The following is a 24,063-nucleotide window of genomic DNA, read 5'->3' as shown; positions in this document are numbered from 1 at the left end:
GAATCTATAAACTAATACTACTAGTCTACTTAAAACTACTAAATTAAATAACTAGTCTAGCTTAGTATCTAAAATATTAAGATTCTCTACCTATAGAAAAAACTTAATTAGAAGAATCTTAATCTATTTAAGATTCTTAAGACTATAGATTTATATACTTATTATCTAAAACTTCTATCTATAATATAACTACTTCTGATTCCCTACTTACTGTATAAACCAGCCTGCTAGCTCCTGATATATAACTGCCTGCCACACCCTGACAGTATATAGCTATATTCTAAATAAATCCGCTAGATAATCAGTTCTTCATATTTCTTCAAACCGTATAGTGGATTTTCTATACACTCACACTGGGGTAATCAAATACAGTTCGGGACATAAGCACAAATTTCTACTAGCAAGCAAAATCTGCACAAAATGTTCAACCGAGTACACAAACATAAAGTCGCCAGATGAGACTGATTAATTTATACATTCAGATATTTATTCTCTTATGCCATAGAATTTCTTCACAGGACTAAACACTCAGTCTCATCACATCTCATCACATAGTGGCCATTGGGGTGCAGGGCAATGCACGCAACAAGACACACATCTGCCACGCCCTTCATCACTTCGAACTTATTACTCAAAGAATTTGCTTTCTAATCAAGTAAAGTAGATATTAAATTTGACACTAATTAAATCACTGTAATTGCGTAGATAGCGTTCCGGTCATGTTGGTCTGCCGATGCCCAAGCAATCCCGCTGGCCTATTCCATAAATAACACAATAATGGAATTTACAACAAGTCAAATATACCAGCAATAATTCATACTCTCTTATTACGGTTGTAGATGCCTCGGCCTCCATCTCACCTTGTTAAGCCCCAGAAAGGTTAAGGTGTAGTTAATGATGGAGGCTTTGGTGCAAAAGGACTGTAGTGTTTAGTCTGCAGGAAGACTTTCTGCATACCGCTATTGCGATGGTCAAAAGTCTCATAAACCTTTTCGATATCCTCCAACCGAAGACGATGACTGACCATATCCAGTGGATTGATTTTACCTTGCTGAATCATATCCATCAGGCGTTGCCAGTATTTGTGAACCGGGGCTTGGCCATTTCCAATAAGCCGCACGCCTGTCTCCATCAATGCACCGATGTTGAAGTGATTCGTCTGTGGTAGGTTATATTTATATTAGCTATAGTCAATGATAATTCAACAGAATGGAAGACTCACGTATCCGGCATATATACCGGTCACTCCAACGCGTCCAAATGCGCGAACAGAGGTGATCATCTCATTCAATAATTCCGACGTGTCCGTTTCCATCCCAAGTAACTGCTCAAAATAATGCGCCCATCCTTTGGCGTATTCACCTGCAGCGCACTCAAGTGCAACATCTACCCCTTCTGGCACCATTTCCTTCAACTGACTTGTCACTGAATGGCCACGGGGCAACCGAGTAAAATCAATGGTCTCAAGGCTGGGGACTTTTGCTTTGACAAATTCCAGGCGCCATGCTGCATCACCACCGTCAATCAAAATTACTCGACTGGCTCCATGGAGGAATGCAAATTCAGCACACATCTGTCCAATGGGGCCACCGCCCCAAATAGCAACAACGTCACCTTTCTCAACACCCGTATCTACGACACAGTGCCACGATGTAGCAATCACGTCCGATAAATATAAAGCTTTCTCATCAGGTACATCATCTGGAATATGGAGCAGATTGACATCACCATATGGAACGCGAATATACTCCGCCTGACCGCCAGCAAACCCGCCAGTGAAATGGGAGTATCCAAACATTCCTGAGTTTAATTAGCAATGTATAAGCATAGATTACGAGAGTAAAATGGAGAATTATTGAACTTACCAGCAGTTCGCTTTCCATACATCGCATTTTCAATGGTATTCTCATTTGTTCTTTGGCACTGGGAGTACCTCTCTTTCACACAGTTTCCGCAACCTCCACAAGCTATTGGGAACGACACAACCACGCGATCACCAGCTTTGACCTTGGTTGCCTTAGGCCCGACTGTCTCGACTATACCACAGCATTCATGGCCAAGAACATCGCCTTTCTGTAGCTGAGGAATAACACCTGCATGATATTAGCAGCAGCGCAACAGGTCGGAAGCTTTCGACATGCCATGATACAAGTGTAGATCACTTCCACAAATTGTGCTACCAGTGACCTTTACAACAACATCCCCCAAGTCAACAACTCTTGGCTTCTGCATTGTCACTAATAATCGCCCTTAGTATGTCTCATTCAAATCACAAAAGCTAAAAGTACACAAACCCAGTTTCACAGCGTTCTTCCCCTGCCAAGTGGTTGCCAGTATTTTGTCTCCAGTTTCCAATCCATACTCATTATCGTAATGACTGATATCAGTGGTCACCGATGAATTATCACCATGGCCAACAATCTTCTCCACCAGATTCGCGGCTTGCGAGACTGTCATTTTGACTATACCAGTGAAATTGATGAATTTATGCAACTTGCAAGAAGGCAAGGTTACGGAAAAATGTTTGGACTATGAGCAGCTCAGTTTCAGTTTTTTTACCTTTACAAAATCTTGTATCCTGGGCGGCAGAGTGACATCATAATGATAGCTACGCATTAATCGCACCCTATGACGATATAACATGTCTGTGTGAGTTCGAACACAGCTTGGACGCCACCATATCATAGTTTTAGTCAGTCGCGTCAATTAACTGTTGCGTAGTCTACGTTTTAGTTGTCCGCGTCATCTCCACATTGACGGCTCCATTTACCCGCACCACAGCAACGAAGCAACTTACAATTGCGAATGTTATGACAAAACTTCTTCATGCATTTCTCAATTCATTGGGGCGAAGTTAATGTTTTTAATTTGGTGAATTTGGTGGTCTGCTGTTTGTTTATCTCGTTTGAAAGACTTGGAACAATTCCCTCTGAGATGAGCGGGCAGTTGGATATGAGAGGGCTGTGGCGCTGATTTTCCTGGCTCTTTCATCGCGACAGAATATCCAGATATTTGGGCAAGAGGCCTTGGTTCTCGTAATCCTGAATCACTTTAAACGTCATGAATGTCGTGGTGGCCAGAAACAACTTTCAAGTGCCACGTTGATGTCATGAAAAACAGGGCAGTGATTGGTCGAGGCTTCAATAGGCATACGTGACAAAACGCACAAACGCGACCTTCTTACAAAACAACGCAGTTATCCGTCAATTAGTTTCGAGTGACTGAAATCTCAACACAATCATGTTGGCTGTGAGATTCCATGGGAAAGGTGATATCCGAGTAGATGAGAGATGTTGTTATCGAAAGTCTTTGGAGTTCTTAAGAGTCATGGACTGGGCCTTCTTTCTTTTGAGCTCAAGTACCGAACGCGTCCTCTTGGTTGCGCATTGTGCGGTGACCTTACGGCTGGTAGCAGAAATATTGTTAGTGAGCTGCCAGCCTGCCGGGAAGAGCTTTTTTTTTTTTTCATAGGGGAGAAATTGTACTGAGTGGGTTGGATTATTGGAGACGGATTGTTTTGCCCCTTTTTAGACGATCTTTGAGGCCTGCCCTTGTGATGCTGCTGGGATAAGGAGCTTATGTTGCGTCTGAACTTGCAACAGTAAGATCACAAAAAAGCGGATAAACAAGAGAAGGTAAGGCGGTAGAAGAATTGAAGTAAAGATCAAATAACAGATAAATATAATCAAACATCAGAGCTATTAGCCATGTCTAAATATGTGCTTTTGGGGATATTTTGCGGCTGGCATGCGATGACTGGAACTTCTACCGTATTCACAATCAAAAAAATGCCTGAGTGCTACCAATGTTAACCTATCTGGTGGAATAGTTGATTCAAAGCCATTGCTTTGCTGAGAAGGTGGTGTTCTCGTGATGCTCGTGTAATGTCTCAGGCGACAAAGTAGACCCTTCGTTTTGCTAGATAAATTTTAGCTCCACGCCGCCGAATCATGTTTGTCTGTGCAGGTCTTCTCCTGCTTTTTGTGTAGATTGTTAGGCGATTATGATACCTTGGAAGACAATGGAGCGGTTTCTGGACTGCGAAAGGAGACAGAACAGGAAACTCGATACTGGTCTTACGTCGTCGGCAACCATTTTCTTGTCACAGAAACCATGTTAAGTGGCGTGTATTTGGTCCTTTGTGATGGGATGGGTTGCTGTAGAAACTCGAGAAACTGATTTAGTGTTATATCGCGGGAGCCTGAGTATACTTGTCACAGCCCTGATATAATCTTTGACTAATCTCCTCTTAGTGCTTGTCATTTCTGGAGACTCGTCTTAGAAAATAGACAGCATTACGAAGCGATATGCACTCTTTAACGTGTGACATTAATTTTAGAAAACTATGTTCAAGTTTTGTTAGAAATAAGCGAATCACTAGACAGAGCTAGAAGTAATTTCATCCGGCTGTCCTGATGACAAATTATTTTACTGCATGGTATTCTTTTTCTCGATGTACAACCTCGGTAGGCTTACACCTCGTAGTTAGCTGCCCAGATAGTATTCAGTATAAGTGCTACTTTGAAATATGACCAGAGTCCTAACGGTACACCTTGGTTGTGCTGTTAATCCAAAATAGCAGGGTTTACTGCGAAACTGAATGGGGAAGAACACGTTTGGCTTCACACCTGAAAGAAAATGTTGATTTGTCAGATGCCAAGCCAAATGAAGTTGTGACAGCCATTTTGATCCTTTAAAAGATCACAGGGATAAATTTTCCAAGCATACAACCTTTAATTTTTATACAGGGATTTTCCTGAGATATGACGGCTGGGGCTCCACAAAAAAAGGGTTCTATGGAACGAATGTGGGGTAGACCTGCTCAACAGGGAGGAAAGTTACATCATGAGGTAAGAACTTACATTACTCAAAGGGCTTGATACGTCAGTACAGAGACGGTATTTCAGGTCATACCATGACTATTTGAGAAGAACAGCACACAATGTTAGTAATACTTCCATTTCATCCTACCATATATCAATTGTCATCATGTACAACTTGCGCGCAGTTTCCATTGCGACTTTTAAGCGTCAGCCCTATTGGTCAACGCTACGATCAAATCGAATCAAGACAGATGCCCTCCGATCCCTTCCCGCGTCGGCACGTCGGCACGACTGCAATACTCAAATGCCGGCTATAGAAATAGCAAGGGTGATCCTCATGCGTAGGCCCCGGCCGACCAAAGTGTGAGCCAAAAGACTCGAGAAATGGAGCGTCCCGGACCGTCTGAGCACGCCAAGGTACTAGATTTAGAAGCCTCGAGTCAATCGATGAAACCTTCAAGATCTCAGAACGACAGCCAAGAACAGAAAAAGTATACCTCAGAATTAGCGAAAGAGTGTCTTACCAAGCCAAATATTCACGCCAAACAGGGATCGAACGAATAGTGGCAAGAACTTTCAATTTCTCCAAATGACAAGGTTGTCAACTCATAGACTCAGCCCAAATACTGGTTTTCGGCATTTAAAACGGTTGGGATCTAAAGTACCAAGGATGCGAAATTCTTAACGTCATTCACGTGTCATAAGCGGGGAATTGTTTACCCCAATAAGTATTATATTCGCTTCAAATCCCACAGTAATTGACCACATCGTTTCAGCTACACCTATTGCAGCTTCTTGATAATCCATCATGTCTCAGCATTCGAAAAATAACGGTCCCCACGACTATAGGGCTATGGATATTGATATCCAAGAAAGCAATGTGAAAGGTACGATATATCTTTTCCATCCCCAATATTCATTCTGTACGGAAGAACTGACATTGACTAATACAGGTGACGAAAATGAACCAAAAGTCCCTTCGGAATCTCAACAGCAGAGACCAGACGCGAAGAATAATGGGGAGCAATACAAAGATATCCCCGCAAACAGCCGATTTATGCCTCAATCTGGAAAACCTGCGGGGGTTCAATATGACAAACAGAAAAAGAGGCAAGAAGAACGTCGCAATGATGTTTCTGCGAGTAGTCGGTTCATGCCCCAGGCTGGAAAACCTACAGGGACATCTTCAATTTGATACTGCAGGAACCTTCAGTGAGCCAGCTCTTTCTATACCGTGCCATTTGTTTTCTCCTGCCAGGCGTTAATTTTTGTATGAATGATATTGAATTAAAGAATTATAACTACGGTCTTATGTCATTTACCCCGCCCGACCCCACGCCTTAAAAGCTGTATTCCAACCCACAAGCCCACTAGGCTGAGTACAGATTCGTATTTTAGTCTATGTGAGAAAAATAGCTATAAAAGCGATATGCAGGCTACTGCAGCTACATATATCATTGTTCATATATGAAACTTGTACCCTTTAAAGAAGTAAATCCTAGGCAGGGCCCCCTTAGCCTATCGCCGTTACTGATGTCTTGCTCTCATGGTGCGCGACTTCGAAATCTTTGGTCCGCAAAGTCTAGGACAGCTATGTGTTGGATGAGGATTCAGTGACGAACATAGTCGGCTAAAGCGTAACTACAACCAACTCTTTCATGCTGTAACAGTCAAATGGTAAAGTGAAGTTAAATCAAGATATTCATAATAATTTCATTCTCTTGTTCCCCTCTGAAGTATGTCTTCCACACTCTTTATTTATAGCTCTTCCTTACCTCTCCTTCGATATTAACAAGCCAACTAACTAACGTGTATAGTAACTGACCTACCTCATTCATAAGAGCGCCAATAAAGTACTACTCACTTTTACATAAAAAGATTCTTGGTCACGTTGTCTGCAATATTCCTTCCATCCTTCGTGGGCCGGAGCGTTTTTCTAAATACTATCTCATCAGTAACCAACTCATCAATATACAGGAATTGGAAACTTTGTTTCGCCGCCACGACAGTGCGCTACCCTTGATGCCTTGCGCTTTGTGAGGAGGCAGAGGTGTTAGCTAGTTAATTGAGTGACGCCGTCGTCCTGACGGCATTTTTTTAATGTGACCATGCAGTGAGCTGGAGTCTCATCGACCGCGACGAGAAGCATAAAACATTCGTCCCCCTCCCTCGCGAAGATCCCCCTTTCGGCGTTCTAGTATCTTGGAGCAATACTCTTCCAAAAGAGAAATCCGGCTTAAGTCCTTCTGGTATTGTACCGAGAGAACATGATTCACCTTTGTTAATCATTATACATTGTGCGCAGACCTCTATGCATATTCAACGCCTTAGGTAGCACACTTTGATCAGTGATTAGAAGGCCAACCACATGGAAGGGGACATGACGTACCTGCATTATTTGACTAATTCTATCCTTCCTCAGGACTGTACAAATTAGATGCCGTTATTGGCAGGACCCAGACTAATGATTACATCCCAACTGACAGGACTAGTCTGGAGAAATACCCAGTAGAAATTAATTTCTTGGCATAGACAATGGCGAAGCCGCTTCGATGCTTGATCTTATGTCATGACAAATGTCGCGTGATTAAAGCCCCTGTCATAAGGAAGTAGGGGAGGGGACCAGCTCCACTAGGATGGGCATTTCTTTCAATCAATTAAACCAACCCACCCGCTGAACAGGACCATATAATTAAACTGTCCCCGTCTACTTGTTTCCGGCAATGCCGCAGCCTCTGTAAGCCCATCCACTTCTTCTGCGAAAATCTTCGAGTAGCCCCGACATATTCCCTCGTCTAAAGGAGAGGAAAACCGTGGTAAAGTGTAATATGCGGACTTGAGTGCATTCATAGTACCATCCAACCAGGCATACGCGTTTTGGAGGCTTGTTGAGCTGTCGTGGTCTGATCGGAATCAACACGAGGATCGAGCTTATTTGCGATTTTGGAGTTATGCAAGCCGGTTGCCTTGTCACAACAGTGATCTTTGGCCATAACAAGGATTTCTAGTTAGACATGTGATGCAATACATGCAAGGGAGAGATTTCCAGACCTTCTTTCTTATGCTCTGCCCTGCTACTGTCACCAATGGCCATTTCATCCTTATTCGTGACGGTCGCTTGCTCTGTTGTAGCCTGTCAAAAAGACAATCTATTCTGAATGCGAATGATATACTTACTGTTGACATTATCAGGGCGTGTGTCTTGCTGTTTTAGTTTTTCCGAACTTTGACGTCTCTTAACTGAGCCACTCTGGGGCTCAACACGTTGATCCATATTGGCTTTTTTGTCCTTAAAGTGTTGTTTGATGTGAGAATACGTCAATATCTCTCTTAGTGCAAGCCTTGCTGTGCTTATCAATGTTTTTAAGGCGCATATGACGTGTGGGCGTATTTCGTCATAATGTGGTCATGCTAGTGTCGCTATGTGTAGATTCGGAAAGGTTCATACTCGCAATTAACAAGCTTATTTTTTTCCGATTCGAATATCGGAATAGTTGAATATTCTAAGATAAGTGAATTGTGGATTTACATAATCTCGAAACTTCTAATTACAATATGTTGAATTTTGATTCTAAGATGTCCGTGTTATAGATGATGGTGGTGTCTTCTATTAGACACAGGTGCGCTGGATCCTTATGGGGTGAGCACTAATCCGGAAAGGGACAAGCTGGGTTCTCTGTCATGTATATAGAGATTGGAGAAAACTGCTTTATCAACCTATCAATTATATAATCTATGGAAATACTATTATCTTCTTCCTCGGGTTGTGCCTGGGGCTTTAAGAGGGTAACTTCCAATAATACGAGACAGAGACCAAAATACATCATTTGCACGCGCAGCAAAAAGGGTCACCCGGGGTTTATTTCTCGTTGGCTTCCCTGATTCTTCGTCCGAATAGTCCGCGGGAATCACATGAATGTTGCGCTGGAGGCGACTTTTCTGTAAATGTAACATGTTAACATCATAAAATATTAAGCAGCTGCTGGTCGATCGAGGTTCATACCATATACTTTTCAGTGGGAGCTGGAGCATTGGGATGAACGTAGTAAATCATTTGTTGGCCATTTAGCGGTTCAATAACCAGCCAGCTTTTGATCAAGTAAAAGCGCCAGAAATCACTGTGGCGACGTAAAATGTTTCTGGGCCGTTTCCAAAGCTGACTCTTTCTTGCTGGAGTCGTGGAACTAGTTATTTGCAGGACTCAATCGAATTCGGGGCTTTGCTTAGTTTCTTAGATACTAGAAGGTAGAATAGAAAATTAATTGCTGGGTAAGTAGCTTATTTATTATAGATAGAGCGTTCGCCGAACAGTGTTGAGGGTGCGATATTAAATATACAGCGGAGAGAGGCTACAGTCTACTCAACGCCTCTCCTTCTATACATCATCCCTGTTCAGTGACTGGGTATTTCCACGAAAACCCCTCACATAAAGCGCAGTATGAAATGAACGCAATACTGAACAAAAGAGATACTCTTGATATATAATGAACTAGAACCCAGTAAGATTCGGCTCCTGAGGAGATACAGAGTACAATCGGACACCTTAAACAAAGTTGAGGCCTAGAAATCAAGCAATCCCAGGATTTAACTTAATTAATGTCCGCAAGAAAGCATATAAATCAATTAATTGAGAGGAAAGCAGCTTATCTTAAGTTTCAGATAGCGTCGCCAAGCAATTGCGACCGAAGCCAGAATAATACCTTTTAAAGCTCGTCCGATACCTCAAATTAATTGGAATAGTACTTGATTTTCTTTCCAAGAGCCTGATGACTCGCATACATCTAATTAACATACAAGAAGAGCTCAAATAGATTCTGATCAAAAACCCGCGGTCGGGAATTCGCCGAGCAATTCCCATTTCCAATTAGATCCAACCAAGAACTTAATACACCAGCCCATCCCATCGGACAAGATAATTGTGTCACCAACTGCACCAAACACAAAGCTACCCGACGATCTCGACAATCTAGATAAACAACATAAAAATCGGAATACAAACCTTTCATTAAGACGAATTAACCACAGGGCAACCCTAGAAGAGAGCTAGTGTCCTTTGACCCAAATATCCCGGAAGCAGACTACAGAAATTCTCTCCCAGCAAATCTTAAACCGTCGCAATATTAAGTTCTTCAAGGCCCTCTTACGACCCGAAAGTAAAACACCAAGGACCCACTATATCTCCCAAGAGGAAATACAATACACCTTACAAAGTATTAGAACTAGGACAGACCGTTTACTACAGCACACGAAAAGCAATAACAGCCTTAGCTAAGAGAGAAGATCTATTTCGCCAAATTCTACTAAACGCCAAAGCATATAGAACTAAGCGGGTTAAGCACAATAGTTCAAACATATCCAGAAGCTACAACCCCACGCTCAAATCATTATATCAGATTGCCCCTCTCCTATTCAAGTTTCTTCCCAAAAATGTTCAAACAGAGATGCTGGATAGTAAGAAGCTAAAATTCCTGAAATTCACTATTAAAATGGCAAGATTTCTGGACTTACCGCCAGCATAACAATCACAATACTAAGATTATGCGGTATTAAGCTGTGTTCATCTATATTGAGAAGTGTTTTTCATAGTTCCAGGCTTTGGATTCGGTATCTGCTGTGGGCGTTCAAATTTGGTTTTCGAAGAAACAGCCCATTAACGCACCGGTTCACAGCGACCTCTCCACACTAGATTCTCATTAATAGTGTATGAGTTTAAGTCGCTATCAGTCTAATATTCGCTCAACGGAACAAAAAGCGACAGCAAAGAAATATAAGAGAATCAATAACAGCCCTACAAACATTTCTTCTCTTTAAATACGAATTCTAGATTATTATCATCAATCGCGTACCCGCCTTAGCCCGATTACCCACCCCATAGAGGAACCATACACATTTAACTTTCCTTAGACAATCAATCTTGTCAAAGAAAGTACTGAATATAATACAACAGTGAATAAGATTATCGAGGCCGGCAAAGAAACAGGTTTCCCGGACACTAGTGCTAAATTGGTAGTATTCTCACAAGATCTCGATATTCAGGTCACTATAAAGCTTCTTTAAGATAACTAGTATCTACTGAAACAGCTTCGTTTAGAACACTAGGTTGAGGTATTACTTAGGAAGCCTTCGATATCAATTGCTATTATCGAATACTACCTTAAGATAGATTTAAGACGAATAAGATAATGTATAAGGGTCGATACCAAAAGTTCTAGTCATCCATATTTAATAGGCATGCAGTCTACTCCCATACTATCACATCCTTGCCATCCTCATTTCGTAGGTTTTTATTCATGATCAGCAGACACAATAAAACTACCTCACTACTTATTCAAGGCAGTCGCTTCTAGTCATACATATTCTTTTAGATAATCTCAGGGGATATCCCCGCTAACGTATAAAGCGACAATTTTTTCACACAAGTTCAGTAATGATACTACTTATCCTAAAGCAGGAGTAGGACCGACACCCAAGGACAGGGCTTCTTAAAAGGCTTATATCAGATGTTTTAAGCTTAGTGAAATAGGGTATTGAAAATGGTCCAAACAAACAGGGCGTTAATATGTGGGCAGGGCGGGCAAGGCAGTTAACAGGTATACAAATAATAATATAACCAGTCGCTCACCGTAATACGATAAACATAATTAGGGTCTCATATAACTAGACGAAACCAAGTAATATATATAGCCTTGCAACCTTCTGAATCTAGTTATAGTATTATATTTACCTTTTCTATTCCTTAAATATTAAAAGTTCTATAATCTTATCTTATATATATAACTAACCCCTATAATACTAACTATTCCTTCTAGGAAGATAATTTATATAAGACTTTATAAATTTATTATAGAAAACTAAATAACTACTCTCTAAAGCTTACTATTAGATATAAAGCTATTCTTAGTACTTAACTATTAGATATTACTATTTTAGTAAGTATTTATAGTAATAATAGTATATTTCCTTAATTAGAACTAGGACTATTATAAAGTCCTTCTTAGATTTAAGCTACTTTCTAATATATATTTAGGGATTAACCTTAGTAAAATAATTATATAGACTCTATAATAGTATCAAATCCTTAATCAAATACTTATAATTATAATAGATAATATATCTAATAATATTATACTTATAGCTATTATTAATAATATAATATAAGCTCTAAAGCTTAATAACAAGTCTATAATTATCTAAGTCCCTTATATTATATATATAATTTAACTTAGTCTAAATAATCTATTTAAGAAGATAAAGACTTTACTAAAGAATAATACTATAATACTTTCTATAATCTTTAATCTAATAAGCTAAAGCTTATATCTATCTAAGATATATAAATATAATAGAATTTAATATATCTTATACTTTACTAGACTAAGAGACTCTAAGTACTATTTAATATATTCTACTTATAATATAATTAGTCTTATTTTATATTAAATACTAAGAAGTAGTAATGAATTAATTATCTACTATTTATTATATAGCTCTTCTTAAAATGTATAGCTATTATTTATATAACTAAAGATATAAGTATTTACTTAGTCTTTAGTTTCTATAATAAACTTTTTAATTATCTTAAAAATTTAATCTATTAACTCTAATAAAAGAAGATATCTTAGAAGTAATTAATACTTTCCTTATTTAAGGTTATATAAGAGAAACTATTAAAATACTATACTATAATAGATAGAATAGAAGATAATCTCTATATAATTAGTATAATCCTAATACTAGTAAATAAGCTTTAGTTCTTTTTAATAAAAGACTAGAAGTCTAATAATCTAGAGAAGGACTATAAAAGGATCTATTATAGTAGTCTTAAGTCTCTCTCTATCTTATATAAGAAGTAAATATCTAGAAGAAAGGCTATAATTAGATATAATATTTTTAATAAATAATAATAATAATAGATACTATTCTACTATTTAAAAACTTATATATATTACTATCTCTATAATAGAATAAGCTTATAAGGTATTTTAAAAGTTATATATACTTTTTCCTCTTCTTACTATATAATACTAACTCTTTTTTTTAATAATTATATAAAACTTCTCTTAGATCTTTTAAAAAGACTATAAATATAAGTTTCTTATATTTATAAGCCTTACTTAGGATATTATATTAATCTTAGTAACTAAAATAGAAATAGAGTATCTCTTTAACTCTACTTAGAATATCTACTATTATTAATAAAGATCTTTAAAACTATAGTCTATATAAGATATTATATTTTAGATATATATAATAAAAAATATAATTTTCTTATAATCTTATCTTTTGATCCTTAATCCTTGACTCTTCTACTATATTAAAAGTTATAAATAAATATATAGAAATCCTCTCTAAATGAATATAATTTATATATTATAAGTAAGTCACGTTTTCTACCTATTTATCTTATTTAGGGACCCTAAGATTCACCTATAAATAACCCTCTTAAGGGTCGGACGTCTAGGTAAACAACCCTTAGGGTCGATAACTTAGTCGCTTATCCACCCGCAGGGCGGATCGGGTGGAGGGTCCGGAGGGTTACCCACAGGTGAGGGCCAGGTCTAGGAGCTAGGGTAATAGTAATTTAACTAGGGATCACTACTAGTATAGAAGTATATGATAGAGATCTTTCTAGGTAGACTAAGAGATAGTATTAAATAACTTCTTTATTATATATTATAATTAGATTGTCTAATGTAGATTTCTGATGATACTTGTAGAAGCCTAACTCGATTATAGTAAGATAAAATATAGTATTTGGACTTCTAATATTTCGGTATAAGAGTATATATTTTGTTTAAATATAGGCTCTTTCAATACTAATATAAACTTAGATTTATAATTAACCGCATTTATAGTAATATCTTTGAATATTGTGATATAAAAGATAGAATACAAAAAAAACTGGTTGTGATGTTGTGGTAGGCTCTTATTGTTTATTGTAGTACTAAGTACTGACCAACCCACAATAATAGCAGGGAATAAATTAATCACTCGGCTAGGGCCTTCTAGACTGTCTAATAACTACTATTGATCTTGAATCTCTTTTCTAAGCGGTCTTCTTCGAAGTAATAGATGGAGACTCCAGGCTATCAGAAATCTTTCACGAGATTAATCACAGATTGGGGATGGTGGTGGACCACTTGCTGAAGGAGTGCGGGGTCTTGTAGAATGTTCAGGAGCCGGAGTTGGTTGAAGCTGTGTTGGATCTTGTATTGAATGAGATGGATGAAAACGTAGGAGATGAGCCTTATAGTAAGGATGCTTGAAATGAGCTATTACCGCCTAATGAGACTGTAGCTGAGTAGATTTAGGGTAGATATATAAACCAGTTGAATGTTTAATAATCCTTGTCCCGCTACTTGATGGTATACATAAACTTGATTGAAAATGAGTATATATTCAAACCTGTATGCTTAACCCTTGATAAATAGGTTTGTTATTAAGAACTTGCTGTATATAAACCCCATGAAGGGTCCTAAATATTCTTTTTGAGCCTAAAGGCTACGCCATGTACTACCACTAGATTCCTGGGTGTTCAGTATTATAAGAGGCGTGGAGGAGAATCTGTCGGTTCTCGACTTCGACCTTAAGGATAAGTACACGCGACGTTCGACCGTCCCACCGCTAGAAGTCTTGCGAACTATGTAAACTAGTGTTGATGAATACGGATATACCGAGACGCCAAAAAACAAGGTTATAGTTCAAAAAGAGAGAAGCCTCGTCTGGAACGATGAAATTCTGGGATAAGCTGAGTGGTACTACTGCTTGAATAGAGGTGTATATAATAAAAATCTTCTCCGTCGAGATGATGATGGGCCAGGAGCTTATATACTTCGGTTTCTTGCCCGTTGTCGGGTGCGATATAAAGAGAATTTCTAGCAATTATTACTAGTATGTATAAATTCATATTTCGCTAATGTTTGAAATTGATATTAATTACAGTTGTCTTTACCGTATGGCTCTGAATAAGGACCTTGAGCTAGAAGGTATACCTTCAACGATCGAATTATCTTAAACTTCTCGGGATCCGAAATTCCTATGCTTTCAAAATCCATATGAAGGAAACGCAGTGTTGCTTTAGTAAGGAATTGAGGCTGTAGACAACCCAGGATATTCAAAACTGATGGATTCCCCTAGTGATTTTGGTAGAGAAGGTGCTATGCTATTTTAAGACTTACGCGGGGGGGGGGGGGGGGGTGGGTGTAATATTCACTGATGCCAAGGGCTTTCCGAAGTGCTGGATACTGATAAGAAAGTGCCCGAGCTTGTCGCGAATCCTGGCGTAGTATGGAAGATATCTTGTTTGCTATGGCGGATTTCAATGTATAATTGTACTTTCGTATTCCGAGCTAGTGAGTCATTGTAGGTGAAAGAACTTCTTTGTCGGAAAATCACGTAATATCACATGTATCAACAACAGTAGATCGGTCGTAATACGTTATGTGGATGGTTCTTGTGTAATACTTTGATTCTTTATAACCCATCCATAATTTATTGTCTAAGAAGTCACTGTGGTTTATAAATATAAGTTTATATAAGATAAAAATAGTCTAAAATTAGATTTTATATAGTAAATGAAACTTTCTCCTATAAATGAAATGTATATGTACTGTTCTTGCTCTTTAAAGACGGACGTATAGTGGTTAATCTGGTGACGTTTCTTTTTTGGTGCTGGTTGGTAGTAACGCGAACAAGGTCTTAAGTGGGAGTACAGCTGTGTGAAATATATATATATTTGGAGAGGATATTGTGGTGTCACAAAAAAAAGTATTGATAAATATATCTATGGTTACCGAGTAATGGGAAAACCTTGGACTTTTTGATATGTAATTATTGAAACCAGAATAAGAGCTGGGATTTCAAAATCTCGTCATAACCTGGCCAAATTTTTTACTACTCTGTCATCACTAGAAACAAAATTCTATTTGAGGGGCGGATAGCTATGGAGCTGACTACGTTACTATAAGGTATATACCTAAGTACTCTATAGATATAGTAAAGGACTAATTAATATAATTCCTTTATTGTATAAAGGACTTTTTTAATAATATCTTACTATATTAATTTCTCTAAAATAGATTCTTATTTAGTCTTTTAGACTAAGAAATAGAATAAGTTATATTAAAAGATAAAGATATATTAATAATTAATTTAATAGAAATATTAGATTAATAAATTACTAACTAAGTATATAGAGGTAATAGAAATATTATAATTAGATAAAAATAGATAAAAATAGATATTTTATATATAAATACTATTTTAAAATATTAATTATACAAATAATATAGTAATATATGATATTCTAGATATAGAGAAAATTATTATTATAATAATAAATTCTAACTCTATCCAATATCACCACTCTTTATCTGCCTAACCCTTTGACGTCAACCTTAACAATATTAATAATCAATATCAAATTCTCTCGCGATTTCGGTAAGTTTAGGCTTCGAATCAAGAGTTTAGATATGTAAAATTGCTTACTGAATCCGAATTTCGGCATTATTTTTCGTTGTCGGTATATTTTTAATACTAAAATTAGTAGTAAAGAGAATATATAGTGAAAATTTTCTATCTTAATAGGAAATTCATCCGACCAGGGAGCACCCTTGGGGCAGTGGCACAAAGGGGGTGTGTACAGTTACTTATTTAACTTACTAGTTGATAAAATACAGGAGAGCAGCTTCAATTTCAATTTTCGCAACTTAATACACTGAGAAGTGAAATCGGAAGTGAATCAGAAAGCAGATCAACCGGTAAAGAAAGCAAATCAACGTAAATACATAAGTAGGCAGTCAAGTACATACTTCATTTTTTCAACGACCTGCGATGTTCCGCAACACCATAATCACTTGTTACATGTGTCCAAGAACCGATGCTCTGAATCACCACGATCAGCTGTAACACATCCCCATGTATAGCCATTTGAGTCACGTATCACTGCCGCAGCCACATTAAAATTGCATACTTTCGGCTTCCCCATTACGCTGTTAATAGCGTTTTGAACAAGTCCCCCGTCAATAGGTGTGTTTTTAGTTTGTGATGCGAGACACCACATTGTGTCCGGAGTATCATGACCGTCATGTATGAATGGTTTTTCGAGTTTGATCGGTTGCACTGTTTGATAGTTTGAAATAGCAGAGCTGGTGGAAATCTTTGTTAAAAAGCTCACCATCCCGGGGTTGACATCACAAGTGTGCATGTGGACTTGATCCTGACTTATAGATCGCACAGGGTTGATAGCCAGGCCTTGGGTACTTGGGTCAGAAATAGGAGGTTGCTGGCCCCAGTCCCAAGCAGACTTTGCCAGGCTTCCGTGGTTTTGTAGGGCCAAGATGTTGCGTAACGGCTGATCTACTGTGGCTAAATTACCCTTCCCGCCGAGTTTCACCCAGCCTGTCGTTCCCTTTCCGTGCTGGAAATTACAAAGTGATGGATTCTGCTTGCACTCGCAAACTGAATGAAGCCATACGCCACAGGCATCGCTGTTCTCGTTCTGCTTTGATGTGCAATCAAAATTGCAGTTGGAAAGGCAGATTCCTGAATCTTCCGATGTACAAGTAGAAGGACCAACTGGACATTTCGTGCAGGTATCGTGAGGGCTGAATTGTCGGCAAGTACATCCATTCGAGGCGACGTCATCACGAGAGATTTCATCACTTGTGCAGACGTGGATGAATTGACCGGTGATCTTTCTTGAACATAAGAAGAGGACACTGAAAAGTAGGATCCTTTGGGAAATCATTTTGAAGATGGTGTATATTATTTCGTTGAAATAATGCTCCACTCCAGAGAGAAGGAAGTGTTCAGAGTAAGACGGAATCGATGTTTCTACTTTTCCCGCTCAATCACTTCCATTAAGTGTATCCTAGAATCTATGACACTTCATGAGCTCAATGGTGCGTTCTAGATCTAGAATCTCCATTTTATTCCAATTGCGGTGGTCTGGCACCTGAGAGTCAGCATACCACTTGTTTGGATCAATATATTTCCTTCTTGAGCACGGTCATCAGGTTGAACAACTGAATACGAGAGGGTCTAGACAGAGATTCTTCTGGAGGAATCGCCGGAGATGGAAATAAGTCTACCAAAGTGGTAATTTACGAAAACTACCACTCTCGTGCCTCGCGTAAAATAAGGCCCCCACTTGTCAAAATTCGCGGAGCGTAATGGTCGCGTAGACTCGCTGCTAGCGGGATGTCGTAATGGTGGCCAACAGTACCAATCGAGGCTTCCGCTACCATCCGACGCTGTCCATTCCTTGTCGATACCATCGTCACCAAACTATGAGAAAAGAATGGAGCCTATAGCAATATTTTGCAATTAGGTTGAGATTTCATTGGGGGTTCTTGAGGTCTTCCAAAACTGCTGCATCGTAGCAACTTAATGCGGGGAAATGCGTTACTTTGGAGCGACGCCTAAGTATACTTCCAAGGCTATACAAATTATTAGTCGTCGTTTATATACTGCTCCAATTATTATTTGACCCTGCGGGGAGGGAGCCTGAACGGCAGGTATATAAACACTTGTAAGTTGCTATCAAACTAGGAAGGGAATGAAAGAGGTATATGTGCATTTTTCACTTTTTAAGGCAAAGTCCCCTGTTGGAGCGGTCAAACGACTAACGGCGGGCGAGCGATAAACCCGTAGGTCTGACTGGCAAAACCTGGAGGTGTAATACAGGCAATAGTTCGTCGCGATGTGAACAGTTATTAAGGTCAATCAATCCCGACGGCGGCCGAGAGAGGAAAGCCCTTCCTGCCAGACATTATCCAGTCCATATAGTGGCTGGTACAAATAGCTGGTCCTTGCATAGCTTAGACGAAAATCACATTTGTACCCAATCCAGGGCTTCAACTCACGAGGGGACAGGTTAAATGATTTCCATACACACACACACACACACGTGCTGTATTAGCTTGCCAGTTGCAGGTAGTTTTTGCTTCTCGTGTCTTTGGCAACGTCAAAAATTGGCCTTGGGCAGCAGTGAGGTTGATGGCCCGTTTCACCTTGTTCCTGCGTTTCGAGGCTCCCATCCGTCCATCGACTTTATAAGAGCCGTTGCGAATTCTCGGTATTCAGCTCGCCATTTTTTATGCACTGTAAATGGGGTACAGAGTATATCTTTTAGCTTAATAGAGCACTTCCCTTGAAGATGCATAACCATGAATCGCTAGAAAGCTTTGCTTTGGGGTAGTAGTATTCCAAGGTTTCTGAGAGAATGACAACAGTATTACTTCTAAGCAAAATTGTTTTTAGCCTCTTAGTCTTGGAAGAGTAGACAAGCGCCTAGAAGGAAAAAAATATTTGACGACTTTTAATGTTCTGCTTGAACAAAAATATTTGGTTCTTACTATAGAGTTACAGTTCTGTAATGAGCTAGGTATAGAATAAATTTAGGTACTATTGAACAATATTGATACACAAGCTTTGAGTTGTCTTTTAGTAGAAATGAATATAGGTAGACCTGGCAAATGGGTGCGGGCATACCTGCGGCATGCCCATGGGCACAGCTATACCTATGCTAATATATAATAGGTAATTACTTGGTATTTATATTAATTTTATAAACTTAGTGTTTTTTAGCTGGTAATTTCAATATAGTTATACCCCTTTTATACACCGCCTACTATACTACCTTCCTATTATAGTATAGTATACCTATATGTCCACACTGCCTACACTACCCACGCTGCCCACTTGTAAAATAATCTATATTATATCTTATTTTATTATTGATTGATTGATTGAAACATGATTTATTTATAGAACTATTAGATATAAGGCCTAATTTGCAGTAGGGCACTATAGGATAGCCAAAAAGAAATAATAAGATATAAAAGAAATCTGAATCTGATAGTAAACCTGACTGGGTGTATCTTTAAAACAATCAAAAATATATACTATTTCTGTGTAGAAATAATATATATCGTAGGTATAATCTATTCCTGTTATGGGTGTTGTGCTACAGCGGCTGGCGAACAACTTCGCACAGGCCGACTTCCTTCTGTCACACGAGACGGATACACCGGATCTAATGTCAGTACAAAGTCGCTTTTTAATGGTTCTATATCTACTAAGCTCATCACAAGCACAAAAAGCATGGTATACATTTAGGACAACAGTACAATTGATGATGGCTTTGGGCTTCCACAGGAAGCAAGCAAGAATCAGAACCTATAAAGAGGGCTTGATTCAAAAGAGATACCAACGCCGAGTACTCTGGTGCTCGTACACTTTAGATACATATCTAAGTATCATTCTGGGTCGACCACGCCTTTGTAAAAGTGACCATCTGGATAAAGAGCTGCCCACTCGGATTAATGATCAGGACTTGACTTGCCACAAAAAAGGAATTTCAAATCACGATTGTCTAATGGATGCTCCAGTATTCTATACTATGCTGACTCGCATCCTTGCCCAGGCCACCAAGGAAGCTTATGTAGCCACCGAAATCTCGACAAGAGAACAAATCAACACCATTCGAGCATTTTGTTGGAAAGTCACCAAGTGGCAGGCCAGTTTCCCCCTTTTTATCTGGCATATTTCACCCAAGCAGCCTGGTCTCCGGACTTTGACGCCAGCTGACAGTTCTGCAGGTGGCGCGGTATCATGCTTTGATTATCGTCACCCGGCCTCTTTTGCTACGAAATTATGTACAAATTTGGCCCGAATTCGAAGCAAGTTATCAATACTACCTCTATACGTGTTTGACGGCATCAAGAGATGCGATTGACTTAATTCTCGTCTTCGTGCAGGAGAAACAACTTTTCCCGTCTTTTTGGTACTCTCAATACATTGCCTTCAACGCACTGTCGATCATTTACCTCTATCTCATCCAAGTCCAAAGGCTCCGTATTCCGCCAGTCGATCTCCACTTCCTCCCGAGCCCGGATGTCCTTCTTGGCTCCTCAGCCTTGAACGAATCCACTCTCTATAGGTTAGCTGAGAGAGCGGAAGCCCATCTTGCCGATGCCACTGCTCGAAATGCACCATCTTGGAAATACAGTGTCATACTCCAGGGTCTGCGTCGAGAACTCACAAGATCGCAACCACCAGATTCAGGCAATCATCACATTGAGCGAGATAATGAGAACAACCACCAAGGCACAACGACTAGTGTGTTTTCCCCGTCCACGGCATATCATCGCGAAGTAGTTGATCCTTCGCAACCCACGGAGGATAGAATACATACGCGGAACATTTTCACAATCCCGGATGAAGAAGAAGAAGAAGAAACAAACGACATGGTTGGACTTGATAATATTGCTTTATCCTCTGTGTTTGATCCGCAGACTGAATCTCTATTGGAAAACCTTGCTACGGATGAAGATTTAATTCTTGATTTCTGGCCACAGTTCGATAGTCTTAGTCTTCCAATTAGTAAGTGGTCTATCTCTCCGCTGCGTGGGACTTGCTGACCGCTCCAGCGCATCTTGGGTAGAATATACAAGATGAGCCTTCAGATCAACAGTTCTGGAACATGATTGGCTATATGGAGAATGATATGGAGCTCCGACCAATGCGGAAGTAATTGGCAGTCCCTGATAATATCTACCAAATATACTTGTAACGTCTCTGGTCGTCTTGCTGCTCCGCTTTTTTCGATATCATGTTTAGCCAATGGAGATAGCCTGCCAGGATGAATGACAGCAGTATTCCTCCAGCAGCAAAAGCCGACAGGGTGATGCCCCCCGGCCGATATTGGGGCGAATCTGCAGTGGGGAAGAAGTACGAGCCGTATATATTGGACGAATTGCCGAACAAATTCACCAGGGCGTATACAATAGCACGTTTCGTCCGACTGCGGGGAATCGTGCTTGCAATCCATGCCTGCACCACACTGAATGCCGAATAGGAACCCGCACACATGAGGAACATGCCGGCGTACCGCACAGCAGTGGCCCGAGAAGAAATGACCATTATGTTTCCAATTATATCCACACAGAGAGGCCAGGCAATCAGGACAACTCGTTGGTCGGTGTAATTCGCGATCAAGGAGTTCCCTAGGGCAGTGACGAAGCCAAAGATATACACTGGCGCGATAATAAGCAATGTGACATTGGTACTGTAGCCTAGAGTTTTAGCAATTGTCTGCACTCATTAGCCATGGCACTGAAGGCACGCGATACCAAATGATGCACATACGGGGAAAAAGTACGTCCAGGTTTGGGAGGAAAGCTGGCAAACTTGGATGAGTATGAGGATCCAGGCTTTCGGGTCGATTAAAGCATCGCGCAGCGCTTCCATGATGGAGCCATTCTCATCAACTTCATCATTTACCACGCGAGCCAGGCGCCATTCAGACAAGCGCTGCTCCTGTTCAGTCAGCCATTTCTGCCGGCCCGAGGAAGGGAAATCGGGTAACAAAGCCAATGCTACTAGGCCCGCCACCATGGTGCCAGCACCTTCGATTATGAAGAGCCATCTGGCTCCGTCAGCTGTAGTTCCACGGGGACGTGGAAGTGCTTTACGAACCTCCAGCCAGCAAGGCCCCCTCTGCCATCCAGCCCGCTCATTATGCCGGCTGCCAGTAACCCACCAAATCCGTTGGCAACAGTGTTTCCACAATAAACAATCGCCACTCGCACAGCAATTTCCGACGGTTTATACCAAGAGCTGATCAGGAGTCTATTAATTGTCAATCAGCCGATGCAGATTATCGGAACATCTCAGAGAGTCGTACAGAGCTCCAGGGAAAAATGGCGATTCGGCAAACCCAAGAAATACGCGCACACACATCAGCCCTGCGAAATTCTTGGTTGCTGCAGTGCACAAAGAGATTCCGCCCCATATGAATATGGCTGTTGGGATATAACGTGAGGGTTTGGAGCGGGTCAGAAGAATGTTGCTTGGGACCTGACCCAGAAGATAACCGACAAACTAGATTTTCACTCAAGTTAATGTCTGCTCATGTTGTTGGTATCATTCTATATTGACATACCATTATAGCTACAGTGGTCTGGTATTGAGTGTCGGAGAGGTGCAGGTCATTCTGCAGCCCTCCCAGGCGCGCATTGGCGATATTGGATCGGTCCAAGATGTTGAATATAAATAACAGGAACAAAGCAGAGATCAAATGAAGGTCGATCTTGTGTACCACTTGAATTGAATCAATATATGGTTCATCAGGAGAAAATGTTCGATGGGGGGAAGATCTTACAGGTCTTTTCGATGGATCGTGTTTCTTCATCGGATAGGCCCTCGAACAGGGTCTGATCTGTGTTCACGGGCTTGGAAGACTCAATGTGGAGCGTAGACATTTTTGCATCAATTTCCAACATGGCAATCACTCAAGGACTCTTTTATTACAGTTCAGAATGTTCGTTGTAGGGAGGCAAAGAGTATATGGTAATTCGAATAAGTGCGGGTCGAGGGTCAGATATATGGTTACCCCATAGTATGGGCCAACAGGAAATGCGGGGAATAGTGATCGAGAAGTAGCCCCGGATTTTCTGTGTGAGCTTATTCTCCGTTATTTTTGCCAAATCCCTTGAAAGAGGCCAAGTACCGAACTGATCCATTTCCGCCCTTTTCCGAACCCGGATCCGCCCACCTACCTCCCCTGCCTCCGCAAACACGCCCCATAGGACCCCATTCCCTGCTTTCACCTCGCCCTCACTCATTCGTGAAGGGTCCTTACTCTAGAGGATATTAGTAGAATTTAGCTACTCAGTATGCTATCTTTCTTGCGAGAGCAAAGCATCATTCGAATCTTTTAGATCAAAGAATATAAATGTCGAAAGCGACAGTCAACCCTCACTTATAGCCCCACGGAAATACTATACCCTACGGGTCGAGCACGCCCTAAGCTTAGATGAATCTACTTTTTATCCATTTTTACATAGTAATTTTGACCATTCTACACAATTCAACTTTGTGCAAAACTTTTTATCTCAAGTTCTACTTACTAAGCTCTTTTAACTCAGAGTTCTGGTATTATTACCACAGAATTTAGTTTCACTTCCGTTTACATACTACATAAGACTTGGAACTGAGCAAACTGTGGAATGGAATCGCGAAGAGAGCACAAATTGCGGTCTACTGTCCTGGTCTTTTAGCAGCCGAGCCGCGAGATCTGGCACTTTCTTCCTTCCAAAATCTATTGTGCGCTCCCGGACTACCGAATCGCTACTCCATTGGGTGGGCTCGCCACTCCTCCGGGGACCTAAGTTTGTATTAGGGTCAATTTGTGCAATATTGCAGTCAAACTTTACCTTGAGTGGCATACTACTGA

At 40.1% G+C, this 24,063-nt stretch overlaps 5 protein-coding genes across 5 annotated transcripts; 2 read left to right on the top strand and 3 right to left on the bottom strand.

Annotated features, from left to right (window-relative positions):
* Positions 1-880: 880 nt before the first annotated feature.
* On the bottom strand, positions 881-2,457 carry N7478_003934 (zinc-dependent alcohol dehydrogenase; the record flags this gene model as incomplete). The annotated part of the gene is made up of 5 exons (XM_056920148.1): positions 881-1,159; positions 1,223-1,800; positions 1,866-2,093; positions 2,163-2,237; positions 2,295-2,457. The coding sequence occupies 5 exons, from the start codon at positions 2,455-2,457 to the stop codon at positions 881-883; spliced, it is 1,323 nt and encodes a 440-aa protein (XP_056783306.1).
* Positions 2,458-5,631: 3,174 nt separating this feature from the next.
* N7478_003933 (uncharacterized protein) lies at positions 5,632-6,018 on the top strand (the record flags this gene model as incomplete). Its single annotated transcript, XM_056920147.1, has 2 exons — positions 5,632-5,710; positions 5,777-6,018. 2 exons carry the CDS (start codon positions 5,632-5,634, stop codon positions 6,016-6,018), a joined length of 321 nt encoding a protein of 106 aa, XP_056783305.1.
* Positions 6,019-16,674: 10,656 nt separating this feature from the next.
* Positions 16,675-17,571, bottom strand: N7478_003932 (uncharacterized protein; the record flags this gene model as incomplete). The annotated part of the gene is made up of 1 exon (XM_056920146.1): positions 16,675-17,571. The coding sequence occupies one exon, from the start codon at positions 17,569-17,571 to the stop codon at positions 16,675-16,677; it is 897 nt and encodes a 298-aa protein (XP_056783304.1).
* A 2,655-nt stretch (positions 17,572-20,226) lies between these two features.
* On the top strand, positions 20,227-21,247 carry N7478_003931 (uncharacterized protein; the record flags this gene model as incomplete). Its single annotated transcript, XM_056920145.1, has 2 exons — positions 20,227-20,433; positions 20,585-21,247. 2 exons carry the CDS (start codon positions 20,227-20,229, stop codon positions 21,245-21,247), a joined length of 870 nt encoding a protein of 289 aa, XP_056783303.1.
* Positions 21,248-21,380: 133 nt separating this feature from the next.
* On the bottom strand, positions 21,381-23,089 carry N7478_003930 (MFS general substrate transporter; the record flags this gene model as incomplete). Its single annotated transcript, XM_056920144.1, has 6 exons — positions 21,381-21,920; positions 21,975-22,254; positions 22,305-22,457; positions 22,513-22,709; positions 22,771-22,928; positions 22,990-23,089. 6 exons carry the CDS (start codon positions 23,087-23,089, stop codon positions 21,381-21,383), a joined length of 1,428 nt encoding a protein of 475 aa, XP_056783302.1.
* Between the last annotated feature and the right edge of the window lie 974 nt (positions 23,090-24,063).

The sequence above is a fragment of the Penicillium angulare genome, assembly GCF_028827245.1.
Source record: "Penicillium angulare strain IBT 27051 chromosome Unknown utg000003l_segment0_segment0, whole genome shotgun sequence".
NCBI classification, from domain to species: Eukaryota; Fungi; Ascomycota; class Eurotiomycetes; order Eurotiales; family Aspergillaceae; genus Penicillium; species Penicillium angulare.
Note: the sequence above shows the minus strand (reverse complement) of the source record. Positions and strands in the feature narration are given on the sequence as shown.